Raw genomic sequence first — 26,005 nt, 5'->3', positions numbered from 1 at the left:
GAAACTGTTATAAAGACTGTTGTGTAATGAGGTATAAGTTTTTTTTATAATTACAGGAAATATTGAACAGTTTGTTGTTTTAGCAATTTTTTTTTAAAACCCTTGTGTTATGAGCAGAGGAGATAAAATAAAGGAATCAACACCGTCAGGAATCCTGAGTTTTTATCTGTTTCACAAACTGAGCTTCAGCTGATGAGGACACCAGTGTCTGCTCACAGACAGGACAACAGCTCCACGTTGTGGTAGATAAAGGAAATGCAGAAAAATTGCTGTATTTCTGTGAGTTTATTGTTGTGTTCATTGAAATTTGCTGGTAAATTCTTTTCTCTGAACTTGACATGGTTAATTGGTCCCTACCTGATTCATGTTAATACACAAGTAACATACATTTTCTCCTTATGAGAATAATTCAATAAATCATTGTAAATTATAATTGAGTCTGATCTAAAAAAAGTTTTTAAAGTTTCATAATCAAGAACACATACAAAAATTGGTCTGAAAATAAAAGTAAATAAAATGAAAACAGAATAACGAAATCTTTTAAAAATCTGAATGATAAAATTTCTAAAACCAAGACTGTAAAATAAAAAATACATTAAATAAAAATGTACTAAATCAAAATCGATAAGAATGCTAATTAATTACGATAAGAGGTAAAACCAATTAAAATGGATTTTAAAATAATAACAAGGACACATTCAGTCAGTGATTCAATAACATATTTTAATTTTTCAGTGTTTTAGTATAAAAATCCCACCGGCCTGCTGTCGGCTGGTTTCCACTCCCATTGGCTATAACTGTGGTTTTTCCCAGAGAATCAGCTAAAGTACCAAATCTATATACACACAACATCCACATCCAGAGGAAGTGTCCCCGTCACTACCCTGCCAAAACAAAACATCAAACACTATCACCTCACCGCTCAGATTTAATGCTATTAATCCAAAAGTTAAAATAAAAAAAACCCAACAGAGGAAGAGCAGGGAGCCTCTACATGTGGCTCCTAGTGTGCCCATAGTATTTTATTACAATACTCTCTCTATAAAGTAATGCATATACATTTTCTGTTTTACAATAAATTAGTACAGGCACATTCTCTTCTCTCCTAGCTGACTGGAGGTCAGTTCAGATGGAGAAGATGATTACAGAAGACTTGAACTCATCACAGCACACAAACAAAAAGGCAAAAAACCTAAAAAAAAACAACTAAACTGTGGGGGGGGGGGAAAAACAAACACACACACACTCACACACACATTAGTGGGAACCTTGAGGGTAGCAGATTCTTTTTTTTGGTTTCGGTGTGAATGATGCACTTTAGGCATTTTAAACTGTGAGAGCTCCTATATAGATTTTATATAAATATGTACAAACAAAAAAAAGGAAAAAGAATAAGTAGTCCAGTAAAAACATTCAGGTAAAAAAATAAAAAGATGCACACACAAAATGAATGCCAAATACAAGAGAACTTGAAGCTTGAGAACACAATAAGTTACAAAAACTGTAAAAAAGGGTCTGAAATAAAAATGTTCAGTACAGTATGCATGTTTGTTTTTCTCTATGTAGAGATAGCACCAGCAGAAACACCGACACCGGCAGTGTCAGCGACGACGTGGATCATCACCTCTGACTGTATAAATGTGTGAACACTGCGTACCATAACAACTGAGGGGGTGAATAAATTAGTGTCAGACCTTGTACAGGATATTTACAGGAACTGCTGCCATCACTCAATCACTCACACTCACTCACACTCACTCTCTCACACGCACACACACTGATGGACATTTTCATGGCAGTGAGATTGTTGCAGCAGTCTTGCAGCACATTTAAGGAGGTCAGAGGTCAAACTCCGACACATTCAACAGGTTTAGACCCGTGATTTTTCGGTCCTCACAGCCAAGTTAGATTTTTTCCCCAACCTTTTGCGCCTGCTAAACGAGTCGTTCTCATTGCATAGCTCTTTGACAAAACAAGACAGCCGTCACAAGCTACAGTATTTCAGAAAGGAGGGGGCAGATGTGCGGGGAGACATGAAAACAATCCAGTTGTAGGGAATGGTAAACATGTTGCGAGTGTGCGAATGTGTACGTGTGTGTGTGTGTAGGTGTTGTGCGTATGAGACAGGAACAGAGTATCTCTGCAGGGGGCGATGTTCTTGCAGGGGTGGGGAGGTGCTTCAATCTGTGACGACGAGGCCGGCGCTTGGCTCCGGCTCGACGCTACCACGGTTCAGGTGCTTCATGGCTCGGTCGAAGGCAAACCGTACAGCTTTTCGGATGTGGCCAGAGCGAGCCTCCGTCAGCTTGATTCTATCGAGTGTCTCGTTGATCCCGAAGGGCACCATCTTGGATCTAGGAAGCCATTGCCTGAGAGGGAAGACGGAGGTCAGTGCGTGATCTTGCTCCACACCAAATCAGATCGTGCTGTGTATGTTCCTAATTAATCACTGTCCTGCCATCTCGAAGTAACTGATCCTCAGTTCTCATGTCTGTGGTGATGCTGATTACTGGAGCCAGTCTCACTGTGGAGTCTGAGAAGTATTAAAAACTTCTGTTACACACTGTTTCAATTGGGACTGCCCCCCAATTTATTCGTATTGGCAAGACATTGCCAAAATAAGGAGGAGTACTTTTGTTAAACTATACCTGGGCAAAATCCTGGATACTGATGCTATCCTTATCCTAATGAACTCCTGTCCAAAGTTAATGTTTTTATAAAGTTTTTTTTAATTGCGAGCAAGGAAGTCATCACAGGGAGATGGCTACGTGCAAACCTGCCATCAAAAGACGACTGGATCGCTGGATATAATGGATTCACTGTATGGAAAAACTGACCATTTCCTAAAGTCTAAGTCAGTATACAAAATGACTAAACACTTCATGAGATGGCCCGAACCAGCCCCTGTTACTTCTTGTTCTGAAACTGGCAATAATTAAAAACAACTCTTTAACGAACAGTTTTCAACTGTTTTTACATCTGTCTATTTTCTATTCTTAAACAAAAATGGTTGTGCTTGAGAGAGTGGATGACTCTTATTGTCAGACAGGTTAAAAACTGGTGAGACAGGTTTAAAACTGGTGTTACAGGCACTGGGAGATCATGACCATATGGTGGGAATAGTAACACTGTCAGCTGAACTTAAATAGAGGAAAGATTTTTCTGTTCCATTTCTTAGGTGGGTGGTAATTTGGTTGATCTGTTGGATGATGATGGTAGTACATGATGATTTAAAAAAAATCATCATGTACTACCATCATGGGTCTTGTCCTTCTCATTGGACTAAAATTAAGTCATTCTAATCATTAACCCTCAGTTTCTTTATATTCAGAAAAATAACCACATCATATTAAAAAATATTTTCACATTCAGCTGATCATATGCTTGTCTTTCACCAGATGACTCACTGTGTCAAAAGATTATACTTTGATTCATGTCGGGATGATCTTTAAAGTCTAAAATTAAAAAATATATATTTGTACAATTATTTAAATCTCATCAACAAATAGATGGAGTAAGAGGCCTCTTGACCTGGGGAAGTCTTTTCTCAGGTGTAAAAAACTAAGTTTGGTCCCTTAACTGTTTCCTAACTTTAACTTACACGAATTTAACAGAGACAAAGAAGAACCACAGAAGTCCCAAAGCACATGGTTATTATAAAGACCAGCTCTAGGTGTGAGGGATTTAGAAAAGAGCGGAAGGGAAAAATCACTTGTTGAATGGCACAGAGTAGTGCTGCCTGGGGAGAGCACCCTGATACAGAGAGTGTATAATCAGAGATCTCCTACCATTCTAAGGCTTAGATGCAGCACACAAGCCTAAACTGAATGAAGGTCAAATCAATGTGGAGAGTTTAAAACTAGCTAAATCACTACACTTGTCCATTAAGAAGAACTGAGAGGAAACACTTATATTCTTGGTTTATTTCAAGCTTTCTCAGGGAAATGATTTGACCTGTTACTTTTCACCAATCTCTTTTTTCCTTTTTCCTTTGTTTTCTTCTTTGACGGTGACTTTGCTAGCAGTAAAGTGACTCTGCGAGTTCCTCACCAGCTGCGCTTGCTGTCGAAGAAGTGGACGAGGAAGAGTTTCTCTGCGGACCTGAACTGCATCCGCTCTCCGGCTCTGAGAACGTCCAGCGGCGGCTGGGGAAGCACCACCCCGTTGTGCTGAGACACCGTCCTCCGGACTCTGGGCTCCATGATCTGTGAAGACAGACAGGGGTGGAGACTGAGTGAGACGGCCTGGCAACAACAATAGTGAGGAGTAAATCCTGGTGGTGGCAGTCGCAAAGGGGAAGCCTGCACTCAAAAGACACAAACATGCAAAGCTGAGTCAAGCCGCAAACGCTCTGAGCGAAAGCGGCCAACTCCACACACACCAAACAGTCAACGACTGGCCAGCTGGAAGCTGCCGCATGGCTGTGAGCACAAATCACGAGCTACGGCACGTACGATGGCAGTGGGGTAGATGGGTAATGAGACACAGAGTGGACTAACACTCACTCACCAGGGCAGGGTAGGAGGGAAATCCACTACATTTAGCCCAAACTAGTTTAAGAGGCTCCAGAACAAATGGAGAAGCAGCGGTGGGCTTCCACACCTCTACAGGAACAACGACAAGCAAGTTATGAAGGATTCACTGCAACAGACACAGAGCACAACCAGTCTGAACAAACAGCCACACACACAGGACTGGAACACACGCACCTTTTTTAAAGATAACCTTTAAAAAAACATTTGAGAATATTCCTAATGACTTGTCAATACATTTAAGGCTGGTAAAATGAAATAAATGAAGTTGAAACATGAATATATGGGGGAAGATTCTTAAGGATCCACAGATTTAGGTGAAGCTGTCAGTGAGAAGTCCTCAACAACAGAGAGCAGGGTGTAGAAATGTCTTTCCATGCTAGTTTCTGTCAATTCTACCACAGGCACACATTCAGCACGATGGGCTACTGTAAACACCAACAAATCTCCACGACAATTCCCATCATAGCTTCATGTTTTTCCCAGACACTCAAGTATGTAAGTACAACACACAGTTGAATCTGAAACTTGATCAGGACATCCTTACAAAGAAGTGCAAAGTTCTATATGGTATTCGTAGGAGTAGCTGTGAACACTTGATTGCAGTGTTTATACTGCAGGTTCTTGTTCAATATGTATTTACTGTACTTATGTATATACATACCTATGTAGATGCAAGTGATATTTTTACTTGCATTTAAATACTTTGTAGTTATATTGGAGGTGATAGGGATCCTAATAAATGAACAAAAAAGACAACCAGCATAAACACAGGGCCATGCATACAGGACACACACACACACACACACACACACACACACACACACACACACACACACACACACACACACACACACACACACACACACACACACACACACACACACACACACACACACACACACACACACACAAATAAGGGCTGGATATCATTTGAAATTTCTATATACGAGTGCAGATACAGTACCTGTGCTGAGTCTCAGTACCATACTAAAGCACTGCTCACCTGAAGTCTTCTTGACAATAATAACTAATGACTAAATATTGACTGTGTTGGATATCCAAGTATTAGTTTAGGGTTATCGAGGGCAGGAATTGACAGAACTATGTAATGTTTGAAATGTGGCTTTGGAGGCTTCTTCCTAGTTTCACCTTTTGATTCTAGATATGTTCAAAATGTAATATCAGCTACTCAGAATAAAATTCTCAAATATAAAAAAGGGTTTGGCCATGAATATGATATGGATATTGTTTGTTGAGTGACCATGTTATGAGCGTGTAATTAACTGAACCCTCAAAGACAAATTACAGACTTCACTTCCAGCTTGTCAATCTTAAATCTTGGTTTCCTTCTCCTGTTTTCCTTGTTCGTTAAGCACTTTGTTAAACTGTCATTGGGCTTACACTTCACGATTTGTGTCTCTGCGGATTTCATCCAGAACCTCAACCTCAGTTTGAGAACCAGTGAGGTAAAGTCCATTAGTGTGGCGATGTGTGATGACCTGCTGGATTTGTAAAATCTTATTACACAATTTTCTTATATTTGACATTTACAGCAGAACCCTGGATCCTCAAATTAACAATCCACTTCACTTCAAGTGAAAGAGAAGAAGTGACGCAAGAGTCAAATAACAAAATAAGCATGCAGGGACATTAATAGTATTAGTATACGTACAAAAAGGGATTGATTGATACGTTAAGTAAAAGTCTTCAGCAGACGGAGGACAGAACTGAGCAGTCAACATGCTGCCATGCTCTTTAATGTACATATATTTCTGAGAGGACCGACGCTGCTCTGCTCACCTGAGGAGATCTTGGCAGCTTTGGTGAACTCTCCGTTTTTGATACAGGTCCTCAGAGAGTTTTTGTCATCCACAGTGCTCCTTCGAGCTGCTGCCAGCCGCCCTTTACCACCTTTAGATACAATGACGGTGCTGAAAGAGATGAGGTGGGCCAGAGACGGAAACTGTTTAAAAACGTGTACAGTCTAAGTGTGCATAAGACTGTCTGAAGTAGTTTGTCTCTTGATCCAGCAGAGGGTGATCACTATCAGCTTGACCTATTACCTGCCCTATTGACCCAACAGTAAAGTAAGTCAGTAATATTACACAGTTTTTTTATGAAAATGGAGGAAGCTAGCAAGCAAAGCAATCCTGAGTGGACAATCATGACACCAGAGCATCTGAGGCACGGCGTGTGGAAGTATTTTGGGTTCTACACCATAGATGGCAATGTGCCGATCAAAGATGAGGCTGCAACTGCTTCGTAACAAATCTGTGGGCTAGTGTGTCCTGTAAAATTCGTTCGGACTTGATGTTTTGACAAACTGACAGCCCTAATGCTGATTAATGATTATCATTAACATGCCAAATATTTAATTAATTGAGTTAATGCATAAAACGGGTTAGGGTTAGGGTTTTTATCTAATCAATCAACAGCCCCAAAACTTCAAATTTACTTTATAATGTAGGAAGGATTATTGGTTATATACAGAAGTACATTCAAGGGAAATTTTGTTTTCTTTGTGCTTTTCTCCATGATTCTCATCATGTCACTCTGTTTCAAGATCATGTTTTCATTACTGATGGAAATGAAGAAACAAGACTCATTTGAGTAAACTCTTGACAACTATGGCCCAATCCCATTTCCCCCCTTGGGCCTACCCCTTAGCCCTTCCCCTTCGTTTTGCGCGTTCACGTGTAGGGCTGTCCCAATACCTGTTGGGACGGAGGGGAAGGGCTTTATAGCCCTCAAAACTTTGAGATTTGAGATTTTCCGACCCTCAGTTCCAACCTAGGGGTACCCAGAATGCTTTGCGAATCACCGGTAAGCTGGGAGAGAGACCCACAAATGTATTTGTGGATGTATTTTCTCTCAGGATTTATAAATTACGATAATGATTGTTATATCTTAGTTTAATATCATTTCAATGTATTATGGTTGTTTTTCTCAACAACCATTAAAAAAAGATCGCGAGCGTGCTAGCATGCTAACGATGCTTTTTTCCCCCCATGATAGTCCCGTATTTTCACAAAATTTCCTATCGCACACAAGATTTGAGGACACACAATGTGCTTGATTGAACCCACATATAGCAGCGATGTTCCTGAACTTAAATGCTCCTCTAATAACAAAGCATCCTGCTAGCAGCCTGTGTGCTTTTGATTCATACGTAAAATAATGCAGAGTATCCAAGCTTTCAGATTTCAAATGTCATTGATTCGCCTGCATTAGCATAGATGTTATTTGGATATTATAGGTTTGTCATTTTAGAAACGGCAAACAATAGCATTAGTGTATTTAAGATCTCAACAATGTTATTACAATGACATCCCCGGCAAAACCTTTTGTCTCGTCTGTTTAAATCGACGACTACTGATGACGTGTCCGGTTTTCATGATGACTACTGATGATGTAAGGGCTTCTTGAAGGGCTGTCCCAATTCGTAGGGGAAGGTTTCAACCACTCCCCTCTGTGAATCCATTTCAACGGGCAAGATTACCTTTGAAAACAAGGGGTAGGGGTAGTGCCAAGGGGTGCAATGGGATTGGGATCAGTCAACAGTAGGTCACTGGCTGTTTCTACCTGGACTCACCTCGTACCGCAGAGAACGCTTCCACTGGAGGAGATGCTCGACTCCGACGCACAGCGACGGCGAGGCTCCACCAGCCGAGGAGACGGCGAGATTTCTTCCTCATCTACCACAAATCCATTTGCAATTCCTTAGGATTATAAAAAAGGTTACTGTTTAGTCAAATATATTTCAATAAGACTTCTTTGACATTTTAGTTAATGTTTTGGATGATTATTTAGAGGGACTATTATGAGCAAGTACCTGTGCCAAGGCGTTTTATTGGTGACTCGTCGTCGTCCTCTCCATCAGCACTGCTGCTGCGGGTTCTTTTCTTCGGCAAGAGGAGCGTCTCCAGTCGAGGTATCACTACCGACAGGAAGGTTTTGGCGCCTAGAGACGGAGGCGATACAGCAGATGCCTCTTGGGTCTTGGGTGGTTTCTGTGGGCTGGCACTCTTGGACTTGCGGAAGAGGACATTGGTCCGTCGGTTGCAGGGAACAGAGACCTCGGTGCTGAGGTTGCCGTTGTGGAGCAGTTGGTCTGGGATGTGCCTTGTGGGGGTGTCTAGGGGTAGTGAGGTAGACGTGTCACTGTCGAGCTTCATGGGAGTCTGGTCCGTGCTGGGTTTGATGGGATTGAGAGGGGGCAGCTCCAAGTTGCTGGGCAAGGCGTCAAGCTCTGACTGTAAGGTCAAAGGGCTTAACGTTGGCGGAGGTAAATACTTCTCCTGTTCTGAGCAGGGCTTTGCTGTGGGTTCAGGTAGTGGTTCCTCATCTGACTCTGTGGAGATTGAGCTGGGTTCTGAGGCAGCGGGTGGTGGCGGTCGGAGAGACTTCTTCAAGCTCATCTCGCTGCGGACCTCCATGATGGTCTTTTTGAGCAGTTTGAGCCTCTTGCTGCGGGACGGGCCGTGCTTCATGGCTGTGCTCAGGTCCAACTTCTCCAGCAGCTCCTTCAGCTGATCCTCCAGAGGAGTCAGCTGTCGGTAGGTGGGGCTCAGCAGGCGGTCCACTGACAGAGACAGAGAGACAGTCAGTAAGAATCATGTGCAATCCTCATAGTGTTATCTCCATTCTATCACTCCAGCGCTTCCATTTCAACTGCTGCACTTCAGTGACCACAAGGCAACTGGCAATTTCAGCTGCAGTCAATGCTTAACACAAACAGGTACCTCCTTTTAAATAGAAGCAGGTATACATGTTTTTCTTTTAAAACGCAGGTAAACACACTTACAAGAGGAGTTTGCATTTCTGTCTTGTTTAATGACACAAACACACCGGCACACGTCAAAAACTTTCATTTCTCAACTTATGTCTCTAAGTAGTTAGAGACATGAAATGCAAATATTTGATAGATTATTTGGCTTTCGTAGTAAACCATTGCAGTTTCCCGTAACTTTGTGACCACAACAGCAGAATTGCAGAGATCCCCCTTCATCCTCCTCCAGAATAATGTGTCTTGTACAGACTTTGTCTTTCCCACAAGTATTTCAGTGAATCAAAATTCATTTCATCAGTCACATGTTTAGAAAACAACGTAATTAATAGATTTTCATTCTCGCAACTTACCGTCCTCCCAGGAGAAGGGGGATGGCGCCTCAAGTTTGGGGGCCGTGGACAGATGCAAGCCGCTTGGGAAGTCAAAGCCAATCCGCTCGGATTCGCGACGGGCCCTGCGTAGGATGGCTCCTCCGTGATCCTGCATCCTCTGAGCTGCCTTGTAGAAGAAGGTGTCCTTAGAATTGTAGGACATGCAGTTGGCGATGAGGAGGTTGAAGTCCGCCTCAAACTCCTCCAGGCTCCTGTAGTCATGAGCGTCGATGCGTTTCCTCATCGTGGAAAAGTCCATGGGGGTTTTGATGTGGTCCATGTAGTCAGGAACCTGCAGGGGACAGAGAGGTCATGTCAGGGCTGGAGACACACAGGAATAACAGACATTGTTGTTCTTTATTCTTGCATTCAATTACTCTGAAAGCTAGTGAGTGGACCTTTGGATTTGGTTTATTGTGTGTTTTTATAATGTTTCCAAAGGCCCAAAATGTACTTCCTTACTCATTTTCTGGACATTTGCATCAGAAAAGCTTTTGCCCAACAAGTTATCACTTGAGGATAATTTTTTGGACTGAGGAAGGGTTGCAGACCTCCTTGATGCTGACAGGCTGAGCGAAGATGCTGTACTGGTCCTTTTCCTGTAGCTGACTGAGCACGGCTCTCAGCAGGATGTTGAAGGGGGTCAGCTGGACCTCCAGCACTGACTGCTGCAGCTTCATCTGACAAAAGAACACACAGTCTAACAGGTTCAATACAGGTGAACAAGAGTTTAGAGTCTTGTTTTTTAAACTTCTACATGGAGGGGTTCCCACCACAATAACATATATCATTGCAGTTTTTCCAACAGGGGAGTTTTCCCTGTTAACACACTATTTGCCTGCAGAGGACTCTAAGTGTTAAAAATGTTCAGCTCATTAAGAAACATCCAATGATCACTACAAAGGGTGCAAATTGAAAAAAAAGAGTACCTAAAAAGTGGTCAAATATGTTGGCAAAGATTCTGACTCACAACCACGTTGTGATGAATAAATAACATAATCATTGATTCTAATTGATAAATTAAAAACTAAACCTTATCAAAGATGTACTGGAAGCTTTGTATTGATAAATAAAGAGAAACGTGAGGTTAATCTTTCATCCTGGGCTTTTTGTGACTGGCTGGTTTTTGGTATGTAGTTGTAAGTCATAAATCCACACAGGAAACTTGTTGTCATTCTCTACAGATATACAATAAATCTTGAGTCGACTACCTCCTCCCTCTTCAGCTTTTCTCTCTTCCTGATGAGCTCCAGCAGCAGACGAGCTCGCTCGAGGTCGTGGCGGAGGCGGTGCCACTCCTTCAACTGCTCCTTCAGAGCCTGGTTTGTCTCCTTGCGGTCCTGGAGAAAACACAAAAAATCCCGTTTAGTAAGATGAACTACGTTAGAGGTTAATGCTAAACTGTCTGAAGCTAATGTGTTGCGGCAGCATTCACCATCTGTTTGACTTTGGGTGGCTGAGGGTTGGCCTGCAGCCGGCGGATTAGCTGCACGTTGTTCCTCGACTGTCTCTTCAGCACCCAGTAGCTCAGCACACTCTCGACAAACAGGCGCTTCCTCTGAACCGCCACCTGGTTCAGGATAGTGTCAAAACTAAACCACAGGGAAACAGAAGGAGATATTAGTCAATAAAAGAGGCTTTTGGTAGTTTTTTCTTACTGGAGTGAATGAGTATTGATTCATAATGAAATGCATTATTTGAGTCCTGGATGCCTGCATACCTTGAGGCGGTTATACTGGGACCAGAGTTGGTGGGAGTCTCAGGTTCTGGTTCTGGTTCAGGCTCTGCTCTCTTACTCTTCTTCTTATGCCAGCCCTTGGCACGGGCCTTCCCCCTTTTCTCAACCCTCTTTTGGCAGGCTCCGTTTTTCGGATGCTGCTCCTCGTAGATGTTATGGGGCCGGCGGTCACAGCCGTTGGGTGTGTGGCTGCAGCAGTAGGCGGTCTTTTGTACAGAGAAGGTGGTAGCACCGGACGCAGTCACCTCTTTGACTGGTTCCATTCTCATGTAGAGGCCAGCCTTCTGGGCACAGCTGACATGGAAGGCTGTGTAACAGTTGATCTTGTCACACTGGATGCACGCTCCTGCACCCTTCTCCTTACACAAGTAGCAAGTTAACTTCCAGCGTGCTGGCGGAATGTTGCGGACACCATCAATTGGCTCAATGAAAACAGTGTCAGAGAAGCCGACTTCAGGGACCCACAGAGCACACGCTACGTGACCCCAGCGGCCATCATCAGTCTTCTTCAGGGCTCCACCTCGGTTGGGGCAGAAGACGCACTCTGCGGGCCGCGACGGACACTGCAGACAGTGGCGGCACAGCCACTGGCCCTCTGGGATGTACGGCACACCGTAGCACTCCTGGTGCACAGCTATATTGCAGGAGTCGCAAAAGAGGATAACATTACTGTCAGCACCGTCTCCATCCATACAGATGCAGCAGACGGCGTCCTCATCCACCAGCGACTGCATGTCACTCTGACCCTGCGTGGCTGAGTACGACTCCTTCTCGAAGCGGTCCATTAAGAACTCAAAGAGGTTGTGGGACACCTGGCTGATGCCCTCGCTCTTCCTTTTCTCATTGATGAGCTCCAACCAGGCATAGTCTTCCTCGTCCATGTCGTACTCCACCTCCTCATCCAGCTCCTCCGCCGTCCTTTCTGTGTATTTGTAATATGCTGCTGGCCTCTTCGGCACCACTGGCAGGTTGTATTCAACTGTTCTAACCTTTGGCTCCAACAGGCCGCTGGTACTGCTGTGGGTGCCGTGGGTGCCGCTGGTGCCATGTGAAGCTGTGAGTGCTGCGTTCTTCTTCTGCTGGTTGTTTTTGAGGCGCATAGAGCGCACCAGGACCTGCTGGGGCTTATCATTGTTCTCCTTGTTGCTGTTGCACTCCATGATTTCCTGGGCCGTGGGATCATCGTCAGCGATGACATCCAGCTTGTCGTAGACGCTGAGCCGATGCACTCGGCCGTCCAGCTCCAGCTCTACAATTCGCTGAGCTTGTGCATATGTCAGTGTCTCCCGGTTGGGTGACGGCTTGATGGGTGACGACTCCCTCTTCAGCACAGACGGGCGGTGATTTCGACCTTTTTTCTTCATGTTGAAACCGTTAAGACCCTGAGAACGAGAGAAATGAAACAACAGTGTCAATGACAGACTGTTGTGATGCTGTGGAAGCAACTGCAAGAACAGCCATAGTTTTCATGTCATTAACTTGTTCTGTGAAGCAACAACCTGCACACAGAGCAGCGTGTGTTGGATCTGACACAAACCAGCACCAATCATTAACAGCTTTAACCCTCCAGTTACCTTCCAGGCAAAATGTTGGGCAGTTAATGTGTTTACACAAGGATGGCTCCACCTCTTCAAGCTTCAATCATAAAAACATATATAAAAATAAATACATTTCAGGGTAAGTCTCCGGTCCATTTGTTAAGGATTTCTATGATGCTGTAAAACTCATTTTGTGTTGAGCAACTGATTTTAAATTCAGATTTGCAAATGCAACATGAAAAAAACAATTAATGTATTACAAATGAATAGGGTCTTCATCATGGTACAGCCGAGTCTAATCTGCTGCAGGTCTTGCCTCTTGTCAACTTTTACTGAGTGCATATTATGCAAATGTCCTGGCTACATTAGGGCTGCGTATTGTTTGAAAATGTCTCTGCAACATGATACATCAGTATTGATACAAAAACTTATTTCCAGCACCTTAGCTTGGGGAATAAAAACATACCAAACCAATACTTCAGGTAAGAACTTTGTATGAATAAATTTAGAAGAGCTTCCCTATTTATTTCAGGAACAATCCAAATAAAAAGTGTCAAGACTCAGTCTAACTAAGATATTGATATCAAAGTTTGATGCTTGACATTTTTTATATTTGGTGCCACAGAATAAAAAATGTCAGTATTCAAGCAGGTTTGAATTGAAATTCTGTTATTCTCAATATTAATCCAGCATTTTAGTTGAATTAATCATTAGACCTGTAGATTATTTTCTTAAATAATGACTTGCGATTGTGAGATTGTGAGAAAATAGTGAACATGTCTGAGCCCCATCAGACAAAACTAAACTTCTAGTTTTGACCAACATCGCTAAAGATGATAATTGATTCAAGAATCATATACCATGAAATAAATTTACAAACCCTGATCCTAAAGAATGTGTTGAATGTGGCTGTTAAAATGACTTAAACAATTAAAGTATTATCAAAGAGTTAGTGATGCATTTTTTTTGGTCAATTGTCCCAACAATTCTACTACAATTGTTATTGGCACAAATAACTTCTCTGTATGTAAATATTAGGCAAATACATAAATAAACATATTCATTAATTGATTAATAATTGAGAGTGATTTTAATTAGGCAAACAAAATCAAGAATGTGAGGTGTTCCCCTCTTCAAATGCAATAAGTCAATGTATATATATTTTTATCAGTTATCAGTTTGTGCCTGTTGGTCAACAGGCAAAGACAAAGAGGCACTGCTGAAAAGTAAAATAAATAAAAATGTGCAGAATTAGGACAATGGAAATTAAAGTAGGATGCAGGTCTACATAACAATTAAATATTTACAAGCCTCTACAACACAAATGTAGTGCGGCTGAGTTTTACATTTAAAGCTCACGTGTTTGAGCAGCTGAACTTTCTGAAATCCACATTCTTTCATTGTGGGCTGAGTGTCGAGACCAGGATCATAAACAGACTGACTGTGAAAACTATGTTTCGTTCTCAGCTTGGCAGTGCTATTGAAAACTGTTACCTTTAAGACGTGTGGCTACATCTAAGCAACCACTGTCACCACATTAGTGCCATTACAGTTGCCTACAGAGGAGTTGAGCCGTTGCCCTCTCTGCAAGAGGCCCCAGGATGTGTTTATGCAGCATTCATTTCTGAGATCAACGTGCTTCAGTTGGTGTGTAGTGACACAACAGGGGGCGGACACACACTGGATGTGACAACATCCACTGGATGAATGAAAGAGAGACACAGGGCAGCCAGACGCCTCTACACCGACCCCTTGGAGCCCTCGGTCGGCGGCCTGGAGCCGTTGAGAGTCGGTTGTTGTTGTTGGAAATCAACATCTAACAACAACAACAGCTCGGTCAGGTTCTCTCCAACTGAAGCTGTGTCTGCTAACCACGGCTAACACTAGCCCAACTCAGTCGAAACACAACCATGATCTATGAGTGCAATCGAGCCTGTTTAAACATTATCCGCTAAACACGGGCCTCTCATGACAAAAGAGGACCCGGCGGTGTGGGCCAATGAGGCGGCGGCCCCTCCGCTCGTCCTACAAACGCATTAGGACACTCCGTCCACAAACCGGGCTAATGTTAGCCTGCTAGCATTACAGTTACTGAGTGGGGGAGGAAATATGGCGACCAGCACAACAAGAAGCTGGCTCGACAGAAAAAGTTGGCTTTTCCTCATAGCAGCACAGGTTGGTTCTGGGTTCAAACCAGCCCAGGCAACTGGGGGCGGATATTAAAGAGGCTAGCACAGAGTTAGGAGGAACCTACCTCGGTTTTTTTTACCAATTCAGCTCGCAAAGACAACAGCAATGGCGGCGCGGCCTGCGGGGCGAAGCAGCAGCTAAATCCACATTCAGTCCGCTCATCCACCGGCGGCAGCGGCTCGAGCTGAACCGAGTAGAACTTGAGAGAGACCGGCCGGTATCCAGGGCGAAGAGCCGGTCCCGGGCGTGCTACTGTGGTCCGGGTAGACACCAGGGGACAGGAGTGTAGAGAGACAGGTGGCAGAGCTCCACCGCTGCCCGAGCTCCTGCTTCTCTTCCCCCAACAACAATGCGGGACGTTGTGTGAGCCGTTACGGCGTGACGTCACCGCGTACACAACGTACAAATGAAAACCAGCTTTTCGGACTCGATTGTAGGATTATATATTGTTTGGATTATATTCAAATGATATATTGTATAGGGTTAACCCTAACACTATAAATGATGTAGAAATTATATATTGTAAAAATTATATTCAAATTAGTTATTGTATAAATGATATTCAAATGATATAGTGTATGAATGATATACAAATGATATATTGTATAAATGATGTACAAATGATATATTGTATGAATGATATACAAATAATATATTGTATCAATGATCTACAAACGATATATTGTATGAATGATATACAAATAATATATTGTATAAATGATATTCAAATTATTTATTGTATCAATGATCTACAAATGATATAGTGTATAAATGATATTCAAATTATATAGTGTATAAATAATGTACAAATGATATATACATTATATACAAATTATATATTGTATAAATGATATTCAAATTATATATTGTAACCAGGGCTGCGGGCCCGAACACTTGCGATCTCGGGACCTGATGCGGCCGCGGGGGAGGGCGAACAGGGACCGGGCGAACAGGGACCGGGCGAACAGGGACCGGGCGAAACGGCTCCGTGTTGTGTGCGTTTTGTGCACAGCGGGAAGAATAAACACGTCCCTCACGGGGCGCTGGACCACGCCCACTAATCACGCATTACGGTCCAAGTGTAGACCACACGGTGAAAATTTAATGTAAATCGAATTAAAGTTGTAAAGAGGCTTACCTTCTTTTGGCAGAAGGTGGTGGTATCACTATCACTACATACAGAGTAATAGATCTGTTCAGGTCAAAAACACTCTCTTGTTTCTCTTCAGATCGTATAAATCTCTCATCTTTGCAACATTCAAAGACATCAGAGGAATCTATGACGCTATCAGCCGCACATCAATGTTTACACGGTTTTAGGAAATGGCACAATTCTGACCATGGTCTTAAGACTTTTGAGCTGTATACTGTAAAGCAGCCAGGGGCAGTATATATTGTATAAATGATATACAAATGATTTTATAGATTATATACAAATTATATACAAATGATATATTGTATAAATTATGTACAAATTATGTAATGTATAAATGATACACAAATGATATATTGTATACCATATATACAAATTATGTATCGGATAAATGATATTCAAATTATATATTGGAAAAATGATATACAAACGATATATGGATTATATTCAAATAATATACAAATGATATATTGTATAAATGATGTACAAATGATATATTGTATAAATAATGTACAACTTATAAATAATGTACAACTTATATATTGTACAGCCTATGTTATATTTCACATCCATTCTGACATAATGCATGTATGTGGTGTTTTATTTTTTCTAATATCTATTTATCTACAGGTCTGTTTGTTTATTTGTACGGTCACTTTAGCAGGTTGTTTTCTGTGTTGAGCACAGTAGGTAAAGGCAGGTTGTTTAACTCAAGAGGAATTTAGGGACCATGCAGAGAATGAATAGGCTAAGTAAACTCTTCACCTATCAAGCTTCAGTTCCTGTGCTTTTACATTAACAAGAATTAAAAGAATAATACAGTGTTTGATGTCAGCAGGCTTCAATATTGAAGGAACAGTGTCTTTCCAGGTAGGAGTAAAAAAAACAAGCAGATGGCAACAGATCATCCAGAGTCCTCTCTGACACAAAGGAAGTCCTAAAATCACTGCACTAGTTACCCATGTCAAAGGATTCATTTTTTAAATCTTATTACTGGTCTTAAATCTCCTCAGGCTTAAATACATCTGTGATCTATTTGTAGCATCAGACCCCTCAGGTCACCTGAGACAGGTTTATTCAGTGTTCCCAGAATAAAAGAGTTCCCAGTGTCGATCAGTTTCTAGTTGCTGTTGTCCCAACCTGTGGAACTGAGGTCTGCTGAAACTCTGTTCACATATATCAGGACTTGCTCTCTGCTGCAGCTTTCCAATAAATAACATACACAACCATGTAATCTTCATCTTTGTTGATGTCGTTGCTTGTTTTCATGTCTTTTAAATGCAATTTTGTAAGTATCTTATGTCCTTGTAAAGCACTTGTCTAAGTGGTGCAATATACATAAACGTATCTTGTGTAAAGGGCAACCAATTCATAAGTTTAAGGCTCTTTAAAGCTCAGAAGAAGTACCTTCATGTGGACTTTGGTGAGTTCTCTTGTAGACTTCAAGTATCTAGAGAAAAAGTGTTTACTTCTACTTTTACTGTTTCCTTATTTTAATTAGGCTTATAAATGGTCAATAGCTCAAAGAATTTCAGCACAAATATCTTTATATATTATTTTTTTCACCTTTTTAATGCACTCAATATAAAAACACAGTTATGGTTATCAGACAGGCAGAGTTACTGTTGACAAGGTAAAGACTGGTTTGTTTGTAAGAATGATGATGAATGATGAAGGTCTAAAGACCAAAACCTGATGGGTTCTTTTTGTTTCCGAGTAAGGAGCTTTTGATCATAACCAAGATTGTGTTATGAACACTATAATGTGTTATAGAGACAGTACATTATTCAGAATTTAGTCACTCTTAAAATGAATGTAAACTTTGAACATAAAATGTTTACAATTAGTCAGCCTGATGGATAAGGGACCTGTCACGAAGCGATCTAGATAAAACCAGAGGAAAAAATAAAAACTAACTCCTGATTGAACAAACAGCCGGTACAGAGATCCACAGCATGTTGAGCCTCGCACAGCACACAGAGTGAAAGTAGGAAGGTATACTGCAGCAGGCTGACAGTTTCTGCACAGCATTGTACTGAACACATTATTTAAACTGAAGTCCATCGGCCGGTGGCTCTGTCTCGTCTCGACTCTGGTTGGGACAGACGGACAGAGCGTCCTCTTTGGAAAGCATGTTGTTTTTGCGGAGGTGGCAGGCCTGCTGGTAGGGGGGGCAGATGGGCGGCTGAGTGGGGGGCGTGTACTGGTACTGTTTATCAGAATCCAGCTGAAGAAAGAAGACAGGCAGAGTGTTTGTGTGAAAAAGCATTTTTACATAAAATACATCATCAATTCAAAAGGCTGTACACCCTCATTTTAATGAGTGCATGACTTAAACATTAAAGTCCACTCATGATCGGTATATGTTGTTATTTTAATTGGAAAACCTTGTTTGTTTAAGAGCTTTGAAAAACAATTCAGCAAAAAATAATGTCAATTTCATGGATGTTTAATTCCACATTCACTTTAACTACTGGACACAACTTTTACAATTTACTAAACTGTAAAATGAAATTTAAATGCATTTTAATTGGGCAGCACAGTGGAACAGCAGAAATGCTTCAAGTGGAGACTTTAAATTGCCTGTAGGTGTGAATGTAAGTGTGAATGCTTATTTTTCAGCCCTGTCATACACGGCGACCTGTCCAGTGTGCACCCTTCCTCCCACCTAATGTCAGCTTAAATTAGGAGTTTTTAAGAGGTAAAATTCTCTGAATAACATTGCAGGCAATCCCTTATTTTGCACCTGAAAAGATCTTTATCTTTTAATTTAAATACAAAATCAGGGCTTCATCTACATCAACTCCCTCTAAATCCCTGTAATTTGGCAATTTTTTCTCCTTAAGTGAAAATGTTTAGTTTTTACCTAAAATATTTTAATAAATTAGAAAAAAACATCAGTTCATTTATCCATTCATTATCCCATGAAAATCCACACAACTACATAATTGGTCATGGTTAATTAATGATACTTAAAAACTAAGAGTAATAATATCAAAACAAAAATCATTCAAATTATTATAATATGTATTATTATTACAATTAAACACTTATAATCACACTGAAACTGGAATAACAACTGTTACAATATGAATGAAATGAGTAAATCTTGCTCCATGTTCCAGTTGTTCAGCATGACTCAGTGTGAACATGCAGGTTAAAGCTTCGTCTCCTCACCTGCAGAGGATAGGTTCTGTCTGAGTCAAAGGCGCTGAGGTCACCACATGCCAGGAAGGGAACAATGACACGGTTTGGACCCTCTAACTGGTTAAAGTCCACATCTGATGGACAGAGACCAGAACCCAGAGTTAGAAGAGGCATGAGTGTTTTGGCTCCGCGTCAGTTTCAATCCCCTTCCATGCTAACACACCTGAAAATGCTAATCATGTGACATTTCACATAGCCTGGGCATGCAAATGCCAACATACACAGGAATTGCTTGAATAGTAGCTCGTCTCTTACACATGTAAACAGGTGCATCATTGTAAAATGCTGAATTTAACTGCACAACAGCTGTTAACAAAGACAACAGGGTCAGCAATGCTTGTGTTCTTCACTGGTAGTCGAGGCTAATGCCGGTTGTTTTCTTCTGGAAGTATGTATGTAGAAAAAGACCTAATTTGAAAAAGGGCTCATCGTTACCGTAGGAGTGATCCAGCAGAGGGTTGGACATGTTGGGGACGTAACCTTCAGGAGGAGAGTAATTCTGACAAACTACGAACGCCTCTGCACACACACAGACAGAGATAGACAGATTTCATGCAAACATCATGGGTCTATGAATGAGGAAAATTCAGTTTTTTACTTGTGTTTGATCAACAGTGGCGGTGGCTCACCAATGCTGGAATTCCTGCTGCTGCGAGGCTTAGCGCAGGTCACACCACTGAAGAAGATCTTCAGCTGAGAGTACAGCAGCGTCACATCTTTACCTCTGAAGATCTGAGACACACAGCACAGGATGGGGTTAACAGTCTCATTTGAAAGGAGATATGATGTCCACAGCACACAATGCACCACTGCACCAACCTGTTTCTCAGGCTACATCCATAATAAACTTTTAGTTTGAAAATCAACTCTGCCCCTGAGACACCAGGCGCCTACACTACTCTGAAATCTAAAATTGAGTTTGGAAACGCTGCTGGGCCCGTTTAAGTTTGAAAACTGGTGACACCAGTAACACCGACTACCAAAGCAATACTAGTGTCATTGAGTGTCTGCTATGACTCACAAAAGCCAGAAAAGCACAAATCAGACACAGAAAGACTTTACAATTTTCTTAATTAGACATGAAATTTCTGTGTTGTTGTGAACGCGTAACAGCGGAGAATCTCCTGCTGTGTGTTAGTGTGTGAAAAGAAAACTCAGAAAGTCTGGTCCCAATTCTCCGGACATCCTCTAGAGGTCATCCTCTTAAGAATGGCTAAATATACATCTAAACATATAGCTAATACATTAAATGAATAAAAGTTGGACTCACTTTGGCCACAAATGTTCCTCCAGGTTTCAGGACGTGAGTGGTGATATTCAGAGCCTGAAACACAAGCAGATGTCAGCAGGATGCCACACAATGATTAATACAAAGACACCTCTATACTCACAGCCAATAGGAGCTGAGCCTGGATGTACTCATCGACATCGTGAAGACCCGTTACTGTGGAAACACAAAAGGAAATCATTCCTGAGAGTTTGATAACAACAATACAACAGGGAGACACAGGAGACTTGAGACCAGGTGAGGACAAGTGGGAGGGTCGCACCGTCTGGGGCTCCATCACACACCACGAGGTCGGCCGGCTGCCCCTCAAAGTGACGGATTATCTCCTGAGCTGTCGACACCTGAGAGGAAGAGGACGACACAGTTCATGTGGCAGCTCTGCAGTGAGTTTCCCCTTCTGTTTTACAAACTGGGACATTTCAGAATTCAGACATTCAAAAATGTCTGAATGTTATCATGAATTTGTATCACATTCACTCTGAACCCATGTCCCTGCTGGAGCCCACAAAAACTCAAATCACTGTGCAACAAGTCAAACCACTTTTTCAATTTGCTCCACTGCAGAATTATGATCTTTTACTTTTCTATTATGACAGAGTTGAAATATTTCAATTAAATTATACACTTAAATTCTAAATGTTGCATCAAAGAACAACTCTTTGAATGTCTTGTTTCTGCAAAGGTAGTGTGTGAAAGTGAATCAGGTTTTTCTCCAAAACAGCTACATTCAATTAGCACAAAGCCGTTTTTAGACATGAACTCTGGAAAACATCTGGACAATGGGGTCTGGACTGTCTCCAGAGGTTGCCTTTTACTATGAAGAACACAGCAGTCCTGTAGGAGGCAGGACGTAAAATAACGGAGATCCACAACGGGGATCAGATGTTTTTGTTTCCAGCACATCGACAGCCCGCATCATCTAAAGCTCTCAAATCTCATTGTCTTTCCAAAATGAAATCTTGGTTGACGTCTTCTGACATGTATGACACCTCTTTTTCATTCTGAGATTTTTGTATACTTGCTCACTGTGAATCCTCCGGAAAATCTCCTGCTGATGTCTCACAAGGTCTCATTCAACCATTAGCCAACGTTTTTACTTGGAGGCTGGCAGGAGAGACTCCACAGAAACTGAACTGAAACTGTTTGAAGAATTGACTCTTCAGTCTGTTTAAAAATGAGCCTTTCCTAAATTCAGCCTTTATTTCATGAATTTGCCAGTGCTTAAACATTGGACATATTCATTGCGGCCACTGAAGCACTGCACAGAGGGAAGAATAGATTCCACTAAAAAAACAGACAATGATCTGTTGGTAGGGGGGGCAGATGTCCAAGTGAAAGGCTATGGACTTTGTCAAAACGTTTTCCTGTCAGCCCCCTAGTAAAAACTTCTCCACAGGATTCAATCTGAGCAGTGGGTGGGTTAATACATTTTCTAACACGCAACAACTGCAAAATAAAAATAAAAAAAGAATACAAACATCTCAGGATGAAAAAGCGGTGCCATACACAGAGAAGACACCAACGGAGATGTCAAGAAAGTCTTTGGTGATAAGGGCCAAAGCCGGTAGGGAAATGTGTCCATTTCCAAACTTATGGTCAAAACTGTACCACCTCAACCTTTTCAGCATCCACAACAACACTTTTAACAGCTCCATGGAGTCTCATCAAAGATCCAATCAAAAATGACAATGAACCCTAAAACTATCTCTGAAACTGGATTGAGTATCACCTCCTGAGAAAAGCAAAGATTTAGTGCGGGAAACATGAGCAGTAGAAACACATGAAGAGCCAATAACAATGGCGACACATCATATTTCATTATGTTGCTGAAGTGGAAAATGACTCTCAGACTCATCTCCTCACCTTGGTGATGTCTCCCTGGATCTGAGTGACTCCTGAGAGAGGAGCCATGGCCTGCAGGTCCACCGCCACGATCTTCACCTCCTCATCCTTCTCCTCCCGACCTCTGAGTAGAAAAACAATTAAGTGTAAATTGTTAAACTATTGTATTATTAAGATCAATTTCATTTCATCAACTCTTTCATTTTACTGTTTTTACAATTTCATTAAAATCCATTCAATGAAATTGTTGCCACATAGAGGATTTCTGCCCAGGTGAATATAAGAATGTTAATTTGGTAAGAACCTGAGTTTCCGACTGAGGACCTGACTCCAGCTGCCAGGAGCTGCACACAGATCCACTGCTCTGTTCACACCTGACAGAGAAAGAGACAAACAAAATCAATCAGACATTTGTTAAAAGACAGCGGAACATACAGGCAGGGACAGGCACTTTTTTGTCCAAGTCAACCCATGTTGGACACTTCATTTAGACACTGACAGCTGTCATTCTGTTTGGCACTGTTTGCTGGAACTCCAGTTTTGAGTGTACACCATAAACTTTACTAATAAGCCAGATATGTATTCTCAATTACATCAAATAATAACTGAAAGAAAGTTAAGGTTTAGTTTCAGCCATGTTTCTATCAATAAATATGCTTTGACTCTTGCTCTCTCTCTATTTTTCTCTGTCACATTCTTTTTATGATTAAGATTTCTTTAATGTGTGAAATTGAAGGTATTGTTAGCTTCCAGCTACTAGGAGTACTTGGATGTCAATTTGCAGAAGGAAGGATCACTGGGAACAGGACATATCACTTCCTCTTTACTAAGAAAGTGTACATATGTATTTTATTAAAGCCTGAGCCTGAGCCAAACGTTTGACGACCACATCAGAGTTTTCGAGCAAACACAACAAAAACAAGGACATGGACTACAACCGGAACTGCAGCAAATTTCACGCAATAATGGGTCTGATTTTGTCAATCAATTATTCTGAGAAATCCACGAAAATGTTGAAAAACACCCAATGTCACGATGTTAAAGAACGTGAAGAAAAAGTCCCTCAATTAGAGATCTGTACCAGAGTCTAAAAATAACCTCCTTTGCAGTCGAGACTCAGCACAGGAACCAGGCTATTTGTACGACAGATCAACAATTGTTGGAGTCCTCAGTCTGTTTAGTTTTTTTATCCACTGAAAGAAGACAAGTAAGGGCAGATTTAACTGCTCAGTCGTTTCTGTGTAAGATTTCATTTCTGCACATATAAGCAGCATTTTCAAATCTTTCTGTAGGACCCTTGGTTCCAGTGGTCTGTACTGACAGCCGGACGGGAGGCAGCTGTGTGTTAGGACAGGGATCTGTTGGTCTCTGGGTCTCACCTGTGAACAGGTTGAATTCGTTGTCAAGCTGCAGTAGCTTGAAGGCGCTCCTCGCCCTCCAGCCCTCCTCCTTGGCCAAACGGTAGTAAATGTCCCGCTTGTCTTTGGAGGAGCGACCCATCGTCACCTCCAACTCCTCTGACAGAAAACACACAGCACCTGTTACACACCTGCCTCCTTTCCTCCAGTGTCTTCTCTCAGAGGTCTTACAGCTATGACATAATATATAATGTGAAACACCACTCTGCCATCTGAAGCATTTTAGGGCTTCAGGTCATGATTGTACTAAAACCTGACTGATGTCTCATCTGTTTTTATTTATTCAGACTTAATGTAAAAAATGTATAAAATAATAAACAGAAAGAAAAAGAGTAATTAATAATGATATAAAACTGTTCAAGGAAAAAAAAGTAACGTTATTACGACATAGAAACCTATCACGTTCTAACAACACACTTTTACTGTAATACAAATATAACACTTCTCTTATTATAACGTGAAACTGATCATTACCTCATTCGCTTGTTGTAAAGTTGAATGGATTAACAGAGTAAACCTACTCGAGTCAAGATTTTACACAAACAAGCGATGCTTGCCTTATTGTTTATTTGCCGAATTGAAGAACACACTTTTCTGAATGTAAACATGTATTTAGTTAGGATTCACTGAACACATGTCGTGCCTCACACTTGTTAACCATGTCTTAGTTCAATGTTTAAACAGAGTTTGGTGTGGAGTGCACAAGAAACGACAGATTTCATCGCTGTCTGAGCTTTTTGCCTGATGTTAGGTCAAGGCACGACTCTTTAAAATAAATAAATACATAATTGTAATAAATAGCAGACCGAATAATAACATTATTTCTCATTTACAGAGACTTTAAGAGACATTTCCACTCACTGTTCACGTGTTGGCCTGATGTTGATAATGGAAGGACCTGTAGTGAAGGGTATTCCCAATGCGCCTGTTCAAAATGACGCAAACACACGAACCCAGCACTCTGCGTAAAAAAGAATGTTTATCTTTTTTTTAATATTATTTAAACATTAAGATGACACCAAGACTATCAATGTATATACATATGTATTTTTAGCCGCAATTTATTTCTATACATAACGTGGTGTATTAATATAGTTTCTCAGATTAGCCACACGGTGTCGCTAAAAGATTTACTATGTTTGTTATGTCTCCTTATTAAAGCGACAAACAAAAGAGACACGCCAGAATCATTTTATTTTAAATGAAAATACTTGCAGACAGAAAAAAACGATAAACTCGATATGGATTGTTATATTTTAATACAAAGACAAATTATTTTGTTAAAATATTACTTGAGTGCTTTCTTTTTGTGGTATTTTACACTTCCCCTATATTTATTTAACAGACTTCGATTATGAAAGCAATATATAAATCAACAAATAATTTATGATGTAATGACAAACAGAATATTGAGTACTTAACCTTTACCAGCTGTAACATTTAAACAAATGCATCCATAGTTCATTAAATTATCTGTAACATTATTTGATATTATTGGGAAAAAGACCTATTTGCATATTGACTCCTGTTAATGTTAATACATCAGTAAAGACTTAACATGTTTAATATGTAGGAGTCAAGTATTTCTAAACTGTTTGTTTTACCACTGGTTGTTTCCACCAAAACTATTGTTTACAAGATAACTACAAAAGGTATATAGAATAAAAATAAAGAAACTATCCAAAGTCTACTCAAGTCTAAACCCAATAATTGAGAGTACTTCCTGATTTTTACAATTCAAAGATTCTGACAAGTTATTTTAATGGAAATCTTCTCTGTATTTTTCCAGTTCATTTTATTTCGATCACAACATTAAGTTCTCCAGATGTTTGTATTTTCCTCTTGTATCAGTGTCTCTCGAAGAAGCTCATTTATTCTGAGGCTATTTTTTAGTCATGTGGTTGGTGCAGAGTTTAGAGTCTGAGAAGAGCGGAGA

The 26,005-nt window shown here is 41.0% G+C and overlaps 2 protein-coding genes across 5 annotated transcripts; both read right to left on the bottom strand.

The window, feature by feature from the left end:
- Positions 1–702: 702 nt before the first annotated feature.
- Positions 703–15,506, bottom strand: LOC117762892 (bromodomain-containing protein 1-like). 2 transcript variants are annotated; one of them, XM_034587613.1, is made up of 12 exons: positions 15,226–15,506; positions 11,416–12,815; positions 11,131–11,287; positions 10,907–11,035; positions 10,247–10,375; positions 9,675–9,987; positions 8,368–9,117; positions 8,128–8,254; positions 6,336–6,466; positions 4,510–4,604; positions 4,051–4,205; positions 703–2,369 (listed from the first exon to the last, which is right to left on the bottom strand). In XM_034587613.1, exons 2-12 carry the CDS (start codon positions 12,795–12,797, stop codon positions 2,180–2,182), a joined length of 3,558 nt encoding a protein of 1,185 aa, XP_034443504.1. In that variant the 5' UTR covers positions 12,798–12,815; positions 15,226–15,506; the 3' UTR covers positions 703–2,179. The 2 variants fall into 2 exon arrangements, with proteins under 2 accessions (XP_034443504.1, XP_034443506.1); XM_034587615.1 differs by lacking the exon at positions 4,510–4,604.
- Positions 15,507–17,846: 2,340 nt separating this feature from the next.
- Positions 17,847–25,060, bottom strand: ftsj1 (FtsJ RNA 2'-O-methyltransferase 1). 3 transcript variants are annotated; one of them, XM_034587617.1, is made up of 11 exons: positions 24,931–25,060; positions 24,031–24,163; positions 22,956–23,025; positions 22,673–22,775; positions 21,072–21,150; positions 20,913–20,965; positions 20,792–20,845; positions 20,151–20,253; positions 19,957–20,040; positions 19,492–19,595; positions 17,847–18,541 (listed from the first exon to the last, which is right to left on the bottom strand). In XM_034587617.1, exons 2-11 carry the CDS (start codon positions 24,149–24,151, stop codon positions 18,359–18,361), a joined length of 954 nt encoding a protein of 317 aa, XP_034443508.1. In that variant the 5' UTR covers positions 24,152–24,163; positions 24,931–25,060; the 3' UTR covers positions 17,847–18,358. The 3 variants fall into 3 exon arrangements, with proteins under 3 accessions (XP_034443508.1, XP_034443507.1, XP_034443509.1); XM_034587616.1 differs by having other exon boundaries at positions 24,031–24,168; positions 24,931–25,004; XM_034587618.1 differs by lacking the exon at positions 24,931–25,060 and adding an exon at positions 24,876–24,929.
- Between the last annotated feature and the right edge of the window lie 945 nt (positions 25,061–26,005).

This window comes from Hippoglossus hippoglossus, chromosome 6 (genome assembly GCF_009819705.1).
Source record: "Hippoglossus hippoglossus isolate fHipHip1 chromosome 6, fHipHip1.pri, whole genome shotgun sequence".
Lineage (NCBI taxonomy): Eukaryota > Metazoa > Chordata > Actinopteri > Pleuronectiformes > Pleuronectidae > Hippoglossus > Hippoglossus hippoglossus.
The sequence above is the reverse complement of the archived record's forward strand: the minus strand, read 5'-3'. Positions and strand labels throughout refer to the sequence as shown.